Genomic DNA, 13,175 nt, shown 5'->3' on the forward strand with positions numbered 1-13,175 from the left:
TATTTTATAAATTATTTCCTTAGACTTTCATTTTTATGTAACTGTAATTTAGAGTATTGTTAACAGAGAAGAATCTACTTCATACTAAACATTCTAAGAATATGTATAACCATGGCACAATGTTACTATCTGGAGGGTGTAATTGTAGACAAAAAGAGAGGTCTACCTTCCGTTACAATTTCAACAGAGGAAAAGAGACTGGGAAATTAAAAGGAAAACTTCCAATCTTAAAAAATAACCCTGTCATTTTCCATCTGAGGAAGAGAATCCAGGAAACTTTGTAAGGCACTGGAGGCAGTGTGGGCAAAAAATATGTATTCTGGAAAAAAGGGTCGGGGCAGATCCTAGGATGCTAGTCCTATTACGCCCGTTTAAAAGTGTATTTAAAAATTACTTCTGCTCAGTATTTGTATGTTAGATTGTCATATTTATATAAATCATTGAAATGATCCCATAACCATTGAATTTAATATGCCCCAGGCTAAATAGGGTGGGGTTATTGTGAAGACAGTCTTCCCAAGAGGAGAAAATACAGAAATTATATTCCTGTGGAGCAGCCCTCATGGAGTGTATATTTTCCTCAAGCCAAATTTTCTGTACAGCAAAGGTATAAATAAGTTTCTCTGTTCCTGTTGACCTCCAAACGCCTTCTTTGCAGCTGGGCTTTCAAGCATAAAACAGGAGAAAGAGAGGGTAATTTTGTTCTTTGTGTGGCCTACAGAAAGCCACACAAAGAACAAGAGTTACTATAAATATTTAATCTGCATTTCTCCTTCATAATATTGCTTTCATAGAGCCCCACTGTAGGAGATTAGGTCTCAGTAACCTTCCTGAAGAAGTGGACTGAGAATTCCTGCTATTTAAAACAGTGATAGAAGTACTGCCCTCCCAAAACAAACATCTGCTGTTGATACTGTGTTCAGAGAATAGGGATTTGTGAGGCTGTGAACCAAACTCTTCATAGCAGCCCTAAAGATTTCAGATACGGTCTTATCATAGATACATGTAATAAAAATTGTGTCCCCTTAAATAACTGACACCTGAGGTGATGGTCGGGCACGGGAACATCAAATACTTCATAATGACCAAATGCATAATATTATCCACTTAGTCTCCAAAGACCCTAAATAGTCCATTAGATTTTTTTCTAAACAGCTTAGATATAAGTAGTAGCTAACAGCTCTTTTATCATTCCGTATGTAGATTTACCTATCCTGAAAGGTTTCTTAATTTTTTTAATTTGGTAGCATAATTAAGACTTTCTGGATTGCAACATGACTGCTTTGATGTCCTGGGACAAGGACAGGGCATTCTGCCCTAAAGCCTAGCAACCCTGCTGATTGTATGAAGAGAATTAAGAGCCTGATGCATTGAGAAGAAATTAAAGAAAGGTTTAAATAAGCCCTTTCTCCCAGTGTAGTAGAAAGACATTAGATACACACAGTGAGTGAGTTAAGTTTTGCCTGCTGTCCCTCACAACATCAGACGCTCTTCTGATTTATAGCAGACAAGCCCATGTTGATGCCTCATCTCGCTGTCTGGAGTGGCTCATGATCATGTGTGCCCACCTCAGGACAGACTGTCAGAAAAAAGGGCAGACACCCCATAGTGATGGTGTGTTCTATAATTAGATTTCACCAAGCCAGTAACAAACATGAACTCCTGGATCACTATGCCAGTCTTACCATGGAGTCTCAGACAGTCCAATCAAACTCTCCAGTCTATCTTATTACCCAGACAATACCCAGGTCTTTGTGATAATAGGTCACTTAAGCCAAAAATCACACAACATCAGGTTGCTCCCTGTCCCAAGAGACCAATCACTTACCCCAGATCAATTGCTACTCTAGATCTTACACAAAAGACCTCACTTGTAGCCAATTCTATAGTAAACTAACTCAAGGTTTATTACCTAAGAGAAGGAGTGAGAGTTATTGAGAGGTTGAAGCAGGCAAAATATATGTACAGGTGAGCCACAGTCTAAAATTCCAAATGATGGCAGTGATGTAATAAACTGCCAGTTTCCCAAAAGTCTCTCAGGGCTACCCAGAATATCTCTGGAGATCTCTGTCTTTCCATTCAGTTGTTCCACCCTGTTAGAATCCAAACAGTCCAGAGATGAAGGATCTTTCCCTGAATCCATACTTATAACTTCTTCTCACAGAAAACAAGCTGACAGGGTCACTACCCATGTGGGCCTGTCCTTTGATGACCAAGCATGAGGAATTTATTTATAGTCTTTGACCACACAATGATCACTTGCTTTGAAATTAGCACTTTCCTGTTAAAGTTCTTCATTTGCATTCCACAAGGCTTCTTCATTGTTTGATGGGTTATTTAGTTACAGGGGTATGCACAACGTAAATATTTGCTACTCCATTATAACAGGATACACAAGTAAAAACAATGCATGTAATGTTTGATTCATTTTCATGAAGTTTAAACACCAAACACTCTTATACATTTAACAATTACTTTGATCTATGCTAATATACAAGTGAATTGACCTGGGTCTTCAGCATGAGCACACCCCTTACAAATATCATATAAACCATGGAGGGTTTGAGTGACCACTTATGTGAACCACTTCAGCACCAACATTCCAACTCAGATTGTTGGCAATGGTATCTTTTTTTTAAACATGCACCATGGAGGTATAAATAAAGGTCACTTCATTCTAGATGCATCATTCACACAGATTGATAACCTCCTGATATAACACAAGTTGGCTGAGATCCTCCCTATCCAGGAAATACATTGAGACTATAATATCAGTGAAAATCTTTAGAAGATCTCCTCTGATCTATGGGAGAAAGGATTTGAAAGGCAGCCTGATAGCCCTTGGCTCTAGCAAAGTTATTTAGTCTTGACTCCTGCAGTCTTCAAATACCTCAACAGTCAAAAATACTCAGTATGCTCCTAAACCCAGAGTGGAAACATCCTTATCTATCATTATTTGAAGAGTAGGCTGAGGGAAGGGCAACTTCTTGAAGACATCCTCTAGCTGTGTTGCCTCACTAGAGTCTTAGACCTTCTTAAGAAGAAACTATGTCATATCCAAACTATAAAATACTTGGTTTGTACAACAGATTCAACCAGTTTTGCAATGGCTACATCTGTAATCTTGCAAAGGGGATGGGTGACAAAAGTGCAGGCAACCATCAAGACTAATGCACACAACATGTCACTGGGCCTTCATGCCTGGACCTAGCTAGGTTCACTGGATGGGATTTTGGAACCATCTTGAGATAAGCATGCAGGAGACCTGGTGAAATATTGGCAGGGCCCTTCAAAGGTTAGAATCTGAGTTGAGACCAGCATGTATTTTTGATTTGTTTACTCACAGACTGGGAGATGTGAAGAAGAAGCAAGCCCCTCCCACAGGGTCTCAGCTACTTCACTATAGGACTGAGCTCTCATGAGCCAGGAATTCAGATATAGGTTCACCTTCAGGCTTTTATGACACAATTGAGTTACAACCACAGCCTGTTTAATTGGTGAACACCTTGGTGACTGCTGACAGCCCAGATGATAGTATCTTGTATTGATTGTTGTCATTTTGCCTTATCAAGATGTGGAAGTAGGCATCTTGAGGCCCAAGAGTCCTGAAAAGTTCCATAGTTGAAACAAAGGACAGGAATACTGCTAATGGTTTTATTCTATTGCAAATACTGTATCTCTACATCCAGTCTTGTTTCATTCATAAGATGAATGCAGTGTTCATGCAACATTAATGTTGCACAGGTAAAATAATAAAAAGTCAGGAAACACAAAATAAGCATTATTGTTAGAACCTTAATTTGTTGTATTGCACATCCATTTACATTATAAATAGCATTATATTAAGCTATACTTTTAACTGGAAAGCAGGAATAGAATATATTATATGTATGCATTTGTCATTGGTTCCACCCCCACTCTGAACCTTAGAGTATAGATGTGGGGACCTGCATGTGAACCTCTAGGCTTAATTACCAGCTTAGATCAATATGCTGCCACCATCCAAATATTTGAGGCATTTGGAAAACTCTGTATTCCCCCCAAAACCTTCCCATCCCTGGTTAGCCTTGAGAAACTCCTCCACCAATTCCCTGGTGAACACCGATCCAACCCCCTTGGATCTTAAAACAAGGAAGAATTACTCATTTCCCCCCCCCCCATTTCCCCCCTCACCAACCCCTGGTGAGTCCAGATCCAATCTCCTTGGATCTAAAAACAAGGAGAAATCAATCAGGTTCTTAAAAAGAAAGTTTTTAATTAAAGAAAAGAAAGGTAAAACAAAAAAACCGCTGGGAGATAGCATACAAGCTCATCTCACAGACAACAGATTCAAAACACAGGATGTTCCCCTGGGCCAAAACCTTAGTACACACAAGTATACCCAATTTGATTATGCCCCTAATGCCAAGACAAGTTACAAAAAGAAAATAAACATAAACCTATTTATTTCCTTCCTTTATACTCACTACTCTGATAAGAGGCTGATTCCTTGATCTTTTCCACTCTGGTCAAAATTGAAACTGACCAAGACAAAGGGAACTTCCCTCCTTCCTTTTGAAACATGTGGCCCCATTGGTTCCTCTGGTCAGGTGTCAGCTAGGCTAGGTGAACTTCTTAACCCTTTACAGGTAAAAGAGCCATTAACCCTTAACTATCTGTTTATGACAGCATTGCAGCAGAATTAACGTTGCTTTTGAAACCTTAATTTTTTAGTTCCTAAAATTTTAAGATTTTTTTAACTACACGTCCTTAATATTGCATATGTGTAGTTTTTGTTTATCATGGGTTTTTCAGCAAAAGAAAATAATTGCATGTGCTTAATAGTTTCATTATTTAAATAGTCTCTTTCATAGGTGAACAATGTTGGAGAAGGGTTAGTCTTAACTTCCACTGTTTGGTTGGCATCAGTTATATGTAAATCTAGATTAATGGGGCAATAGTTCCATGTTTTATGTTTGGATAGCTGCATCTTTGCAACATAGAAATAGAGAGGTTTGTTTGTTTTTGTTTTAATGAAAGCTCTGAATCTGAAGAATGTTTCAATATGCAGCTTGAAAGCAGCAGCCATTGGTCCTGCCAAGATGGGCAAAGAAAAATGCATTAATGTCACAAAGGGACTGGAGCTTCATGAAGATCTGCTCATATCTAAGCATACCCAGAAGTGATTGATTATTTGTAACTTTTATTTTTTCCCCACCCCAAATGTAGCAACACATGTTTTCCTTACTAAGAATTATATGTCCATTTAAAATTTAAGTTATTTTTGCTGTGGGTTGTTTAAATAATGTATGGATCAAATTTTTCTACAGTGGGGGAAAAGTAGGTTTTTTTCACTATCCAGTAATTCAAACTACTAAGACATTTTGCTTAGATTTTCCTTTTAATATTTTAATATATACAGGCAAAAACCAAGAATGAGATAAAGAAATATTTAGCCCAGAAGTTGAATGTTTTGGCAAGTTATGGCCATGTAAATATGAGGTTATATTGAAAACTGTTTCACAGCTTTAGAGTCACTATTGGCTATCACCGTAATTTATATATTTGTTCCTAAACAAATAATATCTAAAATATTTGAAGGCACTGGCATATTTTCCCAAGATATTTTTGATGTAATAATCACAATTTTTTCCAAAAACTGCAAAAATAAATGTAGATAGCTAATCTAATGACTGCACTGCACCTGGAGCGGGGGAACATTGTCTGGGTTTGCCAAAGGAAGGCAGTAGTGCTTTATGGCAGAGTGGGAGGGAAGGAGGTCAGAAACTGATGCAAAAAGGTGGGTGGGGTCTGCTTTGTGGCACTGACTCACCTCTGGGAAATGTAAGGCTTTAAAGGTGCCAGCCCTGGGTGGTGGAAGCCCTTTCTCCATGCAGCAGGCAAGGCGGCACCCACCCTCCCTCCTGTAGAGGTGCGAATATCAGGTTGGGTTAGGACCTGCTGTGGGCATTTCAGTAGTCACTCCTTTTTAGGGAGGGTAGGAAGGAATTTTTCTCCTTTTCCCATATTGACTTTGGTGGAGTGAGGTTTTTTCACCTTCCACACAGCAGGTGTCAGGGAGGACCCATTATGGTGAGGAGAAAAGGTGGTAGGCTGTATGTCTCAACTTATTTTGTAAGTCTGGGGTTGATATCCAATGCAGGTACTCCATAAGGAAGTTATCCAGTGACTAGATAAATGACCTTGTAAAGGACTTAAAAAGGGGGTGGTGGTTAAAGGAACAGAACGGAGGAGGTTTGGGGTTTCTATGATTGGAACCCAACCCCCATTTCTATAGCCCATCTTAACCCTCCTATGAGTGGGGATGGATGTTAAGGTCCAAGCCATGGGTTGGCTTGAGGACCTGGATGGAAGCCCTGGGTAGTTATTTGAATAAACATGGAGTTGCCTGCACTATATGCTTTATCTGCCGGGCAGTCCCAAACATCTAATAATAAAGTTGCGGCCTTATTAAATCCATATCAGGTGTCTTCTGTCCTCCTTTCGGTATAACCAGACAACAGATTAAGAACAATATATGTTTGGTGGTAGAAGTACAGTATCAATTGCTCTTTACTCCTGCATTAAAAAGTACAACTTACTTTGAATGTAGCAACAAATAGAAATAAAGATAATTAACATGTATATTTTGTTGTGTAACAGGGAACAAGAGAGACCCTAAGTCATCATTGCAGTACTCTTGGTGATGCTTTGAGGAAGGAAAATGACTTTGCTCTTATAATTGATGGTAAAACACTGAAGTATGCCTTAACATTTGGAGTAAGACAGTATTTCCTGGATTTGGCTTTGTCATGTAAAGCTGTTATTTGTTGCAGGTAAGGTTTAAGGTGTGTTCTTTTTTTCTTTCTGAATATAAAATATTATCCAGGAATAGACTTGTTTCTGGCACCAGTCTTATTGAATATATAGCTAGCTAGCTAGTTTAACAACATTTGAGAAAAGAATATAAAAGGTCAAAGTCAATAAAGATTTTGTAGAAATAAATCATATATTATAATTTGTAGTTTGCATAATATTGTGTGATCATGCAATGGAAGAGGGTATTGTAATCCATACCACAACACAGAGGAATTAACAAGCAAAACTGGAGTCCAGGATCTGGCTCAAAGACAGCCAGTGTTTACCCAACATAGGATAGGGTCAACAAGATTCAGGCACTGATCTCCACAGGGTTATTGTTGGAATAAATAAAGCCAAGTCCGTCAGTCTGTTCCAGTGGAGCGCCCCAAGCGGGGGTTTTCCACGTCCTTTTATTATAATGGTTACATAAATCATTCTATTATGCGCATGTGCAACCTCAATCCAACTACTTCGCCCCCTCCCCCGATTGGTGCTCTATGCATTGCATGTTCCAGTGGTAAACACCTGGTCAGCGCTTAATGTGTGTGTCTCCTGATCGAGTGTGGGGGGGTGGGAACCACTTCGGCCGCTCTAAATTCGGGGGCGGTTTTCCAACCCCCTTAGTGCTTGAGAAGTGTAAAGTTCCTACATCCCCTCCTTTTCTGTTTTGTCGACCCGTGCCTGGTCCGCATGTTTCATGATTTTATATGCATACATGACGGCTTGGGGTGTAGGCAGGGGTTTGCGCCGACAGGGTGTAAAACACATCTTAATTATATTAGGAATACTACACTGAGCAAAGCAAAAAAAACCAATCAAAGCATATTGCAAAACAGTTCGGACCCATCCCATGGATGGCATTTATAAAATTAAACATCCCCGTTGCATGTGCAGCACTGCCCGGCGCCTTACATACTGGGACCAGGCAGGTGCCCAACAGGCCATGCATCTCAGGGGCCTGCTGTAAACAAAAGGAGGATTGATTGGCAAGGATCGCAAGTCGAGCCCATATATTATAACGCATGCGGCTATGCAATTCGGGTTCGGCCCCAACCGATGACACACAAAAACAACACAACAATATGGTAAAAGAATTAGCAATCAAACAAGCAAAGATAGCAGCAGTAAAATTCTCGGGGGTAGGCTTGGCCTTGTTATTCTCCAGCGTTTGCTGAGCCTGCTGCGCCAGTCGTTTCACCTGCCCCCAGGTAACCTTTGGTGCCGTCTTTGTGGCTCGGCACACTGGAAAGGTCTCGATTAGGCTCAGATTGAAGTTGGGTATCGGGTTCTCGAGGCTTTGATGCCACGTCATCGTGCCACGGTCGCACGTTCTTGGCAGGGACCCACAACGGACCTGTGGGAGTAAGCACAGCGGCATGCCCTCGTCCCCAGGTTATCAATGGAACGGGGCCATACCAATTAGGGTCTGGGCTCTGCCTATATTTGACAGATGGGCGTGGGAGCGGGGTTTCCGTCTTAAAATGTCGTTCAGTGGCTGTAAAATTCTGAAAGACATTTAAAGTATTTAGGGTAAACAATACTATCGCCAATTGATTTTGCTTGGCTCCCATGGTTGGCCCATCATCCCCCATTGTTTTGTTTTGCTTTTTCAGGTACTCTTTAAGTGTACGATTGGTTCGTTCCACAATGGCTTGACCAGTGGAATTGTACGGAATACCAAAGACGTGGTCAATTTGCCACTGCGTGCAAAAATCCGCAAACCTGTGAGAAACGTAGGCGGGGCCGTTATCGGTTTTTATCTGTCGGGGGCGGCCCATAACGGCCACCGCAGCAAGAACGTGATTAATTACATGTTTGGCCTATTCGCCCCTTTGGGGGGTGGCCCAAATATAATGAGAATAGGTATCAATGGCAACATGTAAATATTTCCAAGGAGAAAAAGGGGGATAAAGCGTGACATCCATTTGCCAAATTTGGTTGGATTGAAGGCCGCGGGGATTAACACCCAGTTCGGGGTAATGATGAAGACTTGCACAATGATTACAGGTTTGAACAATACGTTGGGCCTGAATTAGGGGGATCATAAAATGCTTCACTAAAAATTTAGCATTTTGATGAAAAAAGGCATGACTATCAATGGGATCCGAAAAGAACAGAATGAATTAACTGAAAAAGTTAAAGAAAAAAAAACACTGGCCGCAGTCAAGGACACCACTCAGAGCTAAAACTTGGCGGACAGCCAAGAAAGAGGGGGGCTTGACTGGGCCCAAAAGCTATGAGAGCTGCAAAACCCGGCCAGGCACTAACGGAATGTGTTAGCTAAAAGGGGAAGGGCAGTAAACTCAGTCATGAATGGTAAGATGTGATCCAAATTTGCTTAACAAATCTCTTCCCCGTAGGGATACAGCAATGTCCATGATATAGGGTTTAAGGAGAATCTCCTTTCCCCCTTGTCGCGGAGTTATAGCAATCCATCGGGTGCTTTGTTGAGCAGCCTGCAATCCGCCCACTCCCCAAATAGCTGGCACTTCGGATTTGTCCCAGGTGGACGGCCACTGCCGAGCGGAGATGACTGTAACGTCAGCTCCAGTATCCACCAGCCCTTCAAGGGGGATACCGTTGCAGTAATAGGTACGCTTAAATTTTGCTCGTCCTATTGCTTGAGTGATCGCCGCCACCTGAGGATGGGCCTTCGCTAAGGTGGACCCAAAACCCCCAGCGTCCCGGGTCACATGTATTCCCCCTGCGGGCAAACAGAAGGGAAGGATCACCATCTGAGCCCATGAATCCCCTCAATGCAGCTGTTTTGGCATATGAGCCCAGATTTGGACATAAATACTTCCCTTATAATCACTATCTATTACCCCGGGGACTATCTGAATGCCATGTTTTCCGGCATGGGAACGAGGGAGGATTAGCCCCATAGTGCCCGGGGGCAGGGGTCCAGAAAGTTGGGTAAGAATCGCCACCACCTCCCCGGGGAAAGTGAGCTCCCTATCTTCCTGCAACAACAAATCAATTCCCGCACTTCCTAGGGTGGCTGCCGGGGTATCATAGGCGGTGCCTCCTCCCACCTTTGGGCCGGGGCTGGGGGATCGCCCGTGGCCCAGTTTCCCGGAGGTTGGGCATGGAGCGGGGGATTGCTACGGCATTGATTTGCCCAGTGGTAACCCTTCTTACATCGGGGACAAATAGATCTTGGCTTATTGGACTGCTGTTGCATCCCGGTATTGCCCCCCCCCAGGGGCCCGACACTCCCTCTTAAAATGGCCTGGTTTCCCACAATTAAAACACTTTCCCTGGGGTTTGGACCCCTTCTGCATGGCTGCTGCCAGCAAATTCATCTGATGCACTTGAGTGCCCACATCTGTGCACGCTTTTAGCATTTCTGCCAGAGTGTACTCCGGTTTGGTCACAATGGACTGTAACACCTTGCGGCAGTCCGCATTAGCATTCTCATAAGCGAGTTTCCTCATTAATTCCCACTGGGCGTCAGGATTATCTACCTGCCTCTGAATAGCCTCCTGTAATCTGTTAATAAATTCCACATACGACTCTTGAGGGCTCTGGCGGGTGACGGTAAAAGGACCGGGAGGGTTTCCCCGTCACCGGTACTTTAAACAGGGCTCTTAAAACACAACGCCCCACAACTTGGAGCGTTACGAGAGGGATATTCGCAGCCTGCTCCCGTATGCTGGCAAACGGTCCTGCTCCATACAGCTGCTCGGGAGTATAGGCCCCCCCCGATGCCCGCCCCTGTTGTAATGCTTCCTGTTGAAATTCACTATCCCAAATAACATACTGCGCGGGGCTTAAAAGCATCCTACAAAAATCCTTCCAATCTTGGGGGAGCATGCTATATCCGTTTGCAATCCCTTCTAACATGCCTCGGGTAAAGGTGGATTTCAATCCAGACTCAGTAACCGCTCGTCTCGCCTCTCGGAGAACGGAATAGGGGAGGGCTGTGATCTCCACTTCAACCTCCCCCTCTGCGTTGCCAGGGCGATGTGTCACTGGGAACGCAGCCAATAGCTCTGTTATCTCCTCACTGTTCAATTCCCCTTTTTCCTTTTCCCTCTGTATCATTGCCTGAAAAGGGGACAGTCGAAAATTCGGCCGTGAAGAGCCATCTGCACCCGGACATGCATCATGGCATTCGGGTACCGCCTCAGGCGGCTTGGGGGGCAAGATCCGAGGGTAAGGAGGGGGGGCCGAAGGCGCGGGGGCAAGAAGGATAGCCCTGGAGGACGCTCCAATCCCGGTTGTCTCCAGAGCCTCCTTACATCGCTGCCAAAGCAGGAGCCACTGCACCGCAGCTCGAGGCTCCACGTGCAGTGTCGCCCCTATCTTTATCCAATCATCTACCGACAGTGACCCGTGATCCGGGTACCAAGGACATTGGCGATTGATTTCAGCAAGTAACTGTTCTAACTGACTCAGGGAGACTGGCCTGCCAGCCTGTTGCATGATAGCCTGCAGCTCTTTCGCATGAACTTTCTGCTGAGCTGACTGTTTCCCCCCCATACTCACGGAATGAAGCTTTTTCAGCGAGATTCGGTGCACCAAGGGCTATTCCAGCCGGTGAGCAGGGGGAATCACGTCGGGGTCACCAGATGTTGCAATAAATAAAGCCAAGTCCGTCAGTCTGTTCCAGTGGAGCGCCCCAAGCGGGGGTTTTCCACGTCCTTTTATTATAATGGTTACATAAATCATTCTATTATGCGCATGTGCAACCTCAATCCAACTACTTCGCCCCCTCCCCCGATTGGTGCTCTATGCATTGCGTGTTCCAGTGGTAAACACCTGGTCAGCGCTTAATCTGTGTGTCTCCTGATCGAGTGTGGGGGGGTGGGAACCACTTCGGCCACTCTAAATTCGGGGGCGGTTTTCCAACCCCCTTAGTGCTTGAGAAGTGTAAAGTTCCTACAGATTATCTATCTACCTTTAACTCCAGCTCCTATGCCTTGTGTAGAGATCACTTTGTAGACAAAGATGCACATGAGATAGCTTCTAAGACTTTTCCTATAAGCCTGGACTCATACCCAACAAAAAGTGCAAAGGAAATACACGTTTTGTTAAGACCTTTTCTTCACAATCAGAGCTCATTCTCTTGATCAAGGACATAACAAGGGGTCTTGGTCAAGATCAAAGAAGCATCAAAGCATCAATCTGGAGATAAGAACAGCTTTCTCTCTTGGCTTCCTCCAAGGGCCATACTACCAGTGCTTCTTGGGCTTTCTCCTGGCTTTCCAGGTTATTTCCTGATTCTTATGCACAGAGATGCAATTCAGCCAGTCCCTGTGTTTGCTATCGGTGCCATGGAAACCCAATGGCCCCTGCGGTTCAGTTTCTCCTCCAGCCTGGACTTGCTGGTCCGTGACTTGGGTGGTAGATTCCATTATATCAGCTATCAATAAAAAAGTATTTAATTGTTCCCTTCTTTAAGCTTAATGAAAGGTGTCTGGTACTCCCGTCACCTCCACTGAGTCTGTAGTTACCCATAGATCAAAGGCATATTTGTTGGCAGCTACCAACATCCTATAACAATAAAAAAAGTGTCAAGTGTTACCAGTTTCAGTGTTTGAGTTTAATTAATACATTTAAGTCATCTAAGATCAATTGATCTTCTTGCTTTCTGATTAAGTATTTAACATCATGTATCTGGAAAAAGGATAAGGGTTATTACTATAAATGATCCTGAGATTCACCAGGAATAAAATGGAAGTTTGTATATTTTCATCCCTGAATCCTTTTTTAATCAGAAAAAGGTATGTCCATAATATTTTCCTAATGGTCTTAAATCCAGGAATACAAAGATTGGAAGTAATATGAGCAGGGCCAGCTCCAGGCACCATCAAAGGAACCAGGTGCCTGGGGTGGCCAATAGAAAGGGGTGGCACTCCGTCGGTTATTGGGGTGGCACATCCGGGTCTGCGGCGGCAATTCGGCGGTGGATCCTTCAGTCCCTCTCTTCCTCTTCGGCGGCACTTCGGCAGCAGCTCAATCTTTTCTTTTTTCTCTCTCTTTTTTTTTCTTCACTGCTTGGGGCAGCAAAAAAGCTGGAGCCGGCCCTGAATATGAGCATACATGTTTGAGTAGTATCTGCAGCTTTATTAGGATTATTACACCCAAGAGAAGGAACTCCAGGAGATGAGGGGTAAAAAAAAGTATAAAATACTCATTCTGTGATTCGCATGGGCATTTTGTTAGGAATGCTAGACATTATGTGAATCACCAGAGTAACAGAAGAGATCATTTGGTGGTATCCACCAAATAATACGAATTTAGATTACTGGGACTGGAGGGCTAGAGATATCAGTTGGGATCAAGAGCAAAATGTAAAATATGTCTAAAATCCCTGAAAATAAAGAGTG

At 43.2% G+C, this 13,175-nt stretch overlaps 1 protein-coding gene across 7 annotated transcripts in view; it reads left to right on the top strand.

The window, feature by feature from the left end:
* Positions 1–13,175, top strand: part of ATP8A1 (ATPase phospholipid transporting 8A1) — a 233,578-nt gene that overhangs the window by 148,571 nt on the left and 71,832 nt on the right. For all 7 annotated transcript variants that reach the window (XR_005599008.1, XM_039539925.1, XM_039539927.1 and 4 more), the window contains one exon: positions 6,643–6,815. Coding sequence is in view for 6 of the 7 variants with exons in the window: in XM_039539925.1 (XP_039395859.1) it covers positions 6,643–6,815 (173 nt within the window). In the remaining variant the exon portion in view is untranslated. The remainder of the gene's footprint in view (positions 1–6,642; positions 6,816–13,175) is intronic.

Source organism: Mauremys reevesii, linkage group 5 (genome assembly GCF_016161935.1).
Source record: "Mauremys reevesii isolate NIE-2019 linkage group 5, ASM1616193v1, whole genome shotgun sequence".
In the NCBI taxonomy this organism is placed as follows: Eukaryota; Metazoa; Chordata; order Testudines; family Geoemydidae; genus Mauremys; species Mauremys reevesii.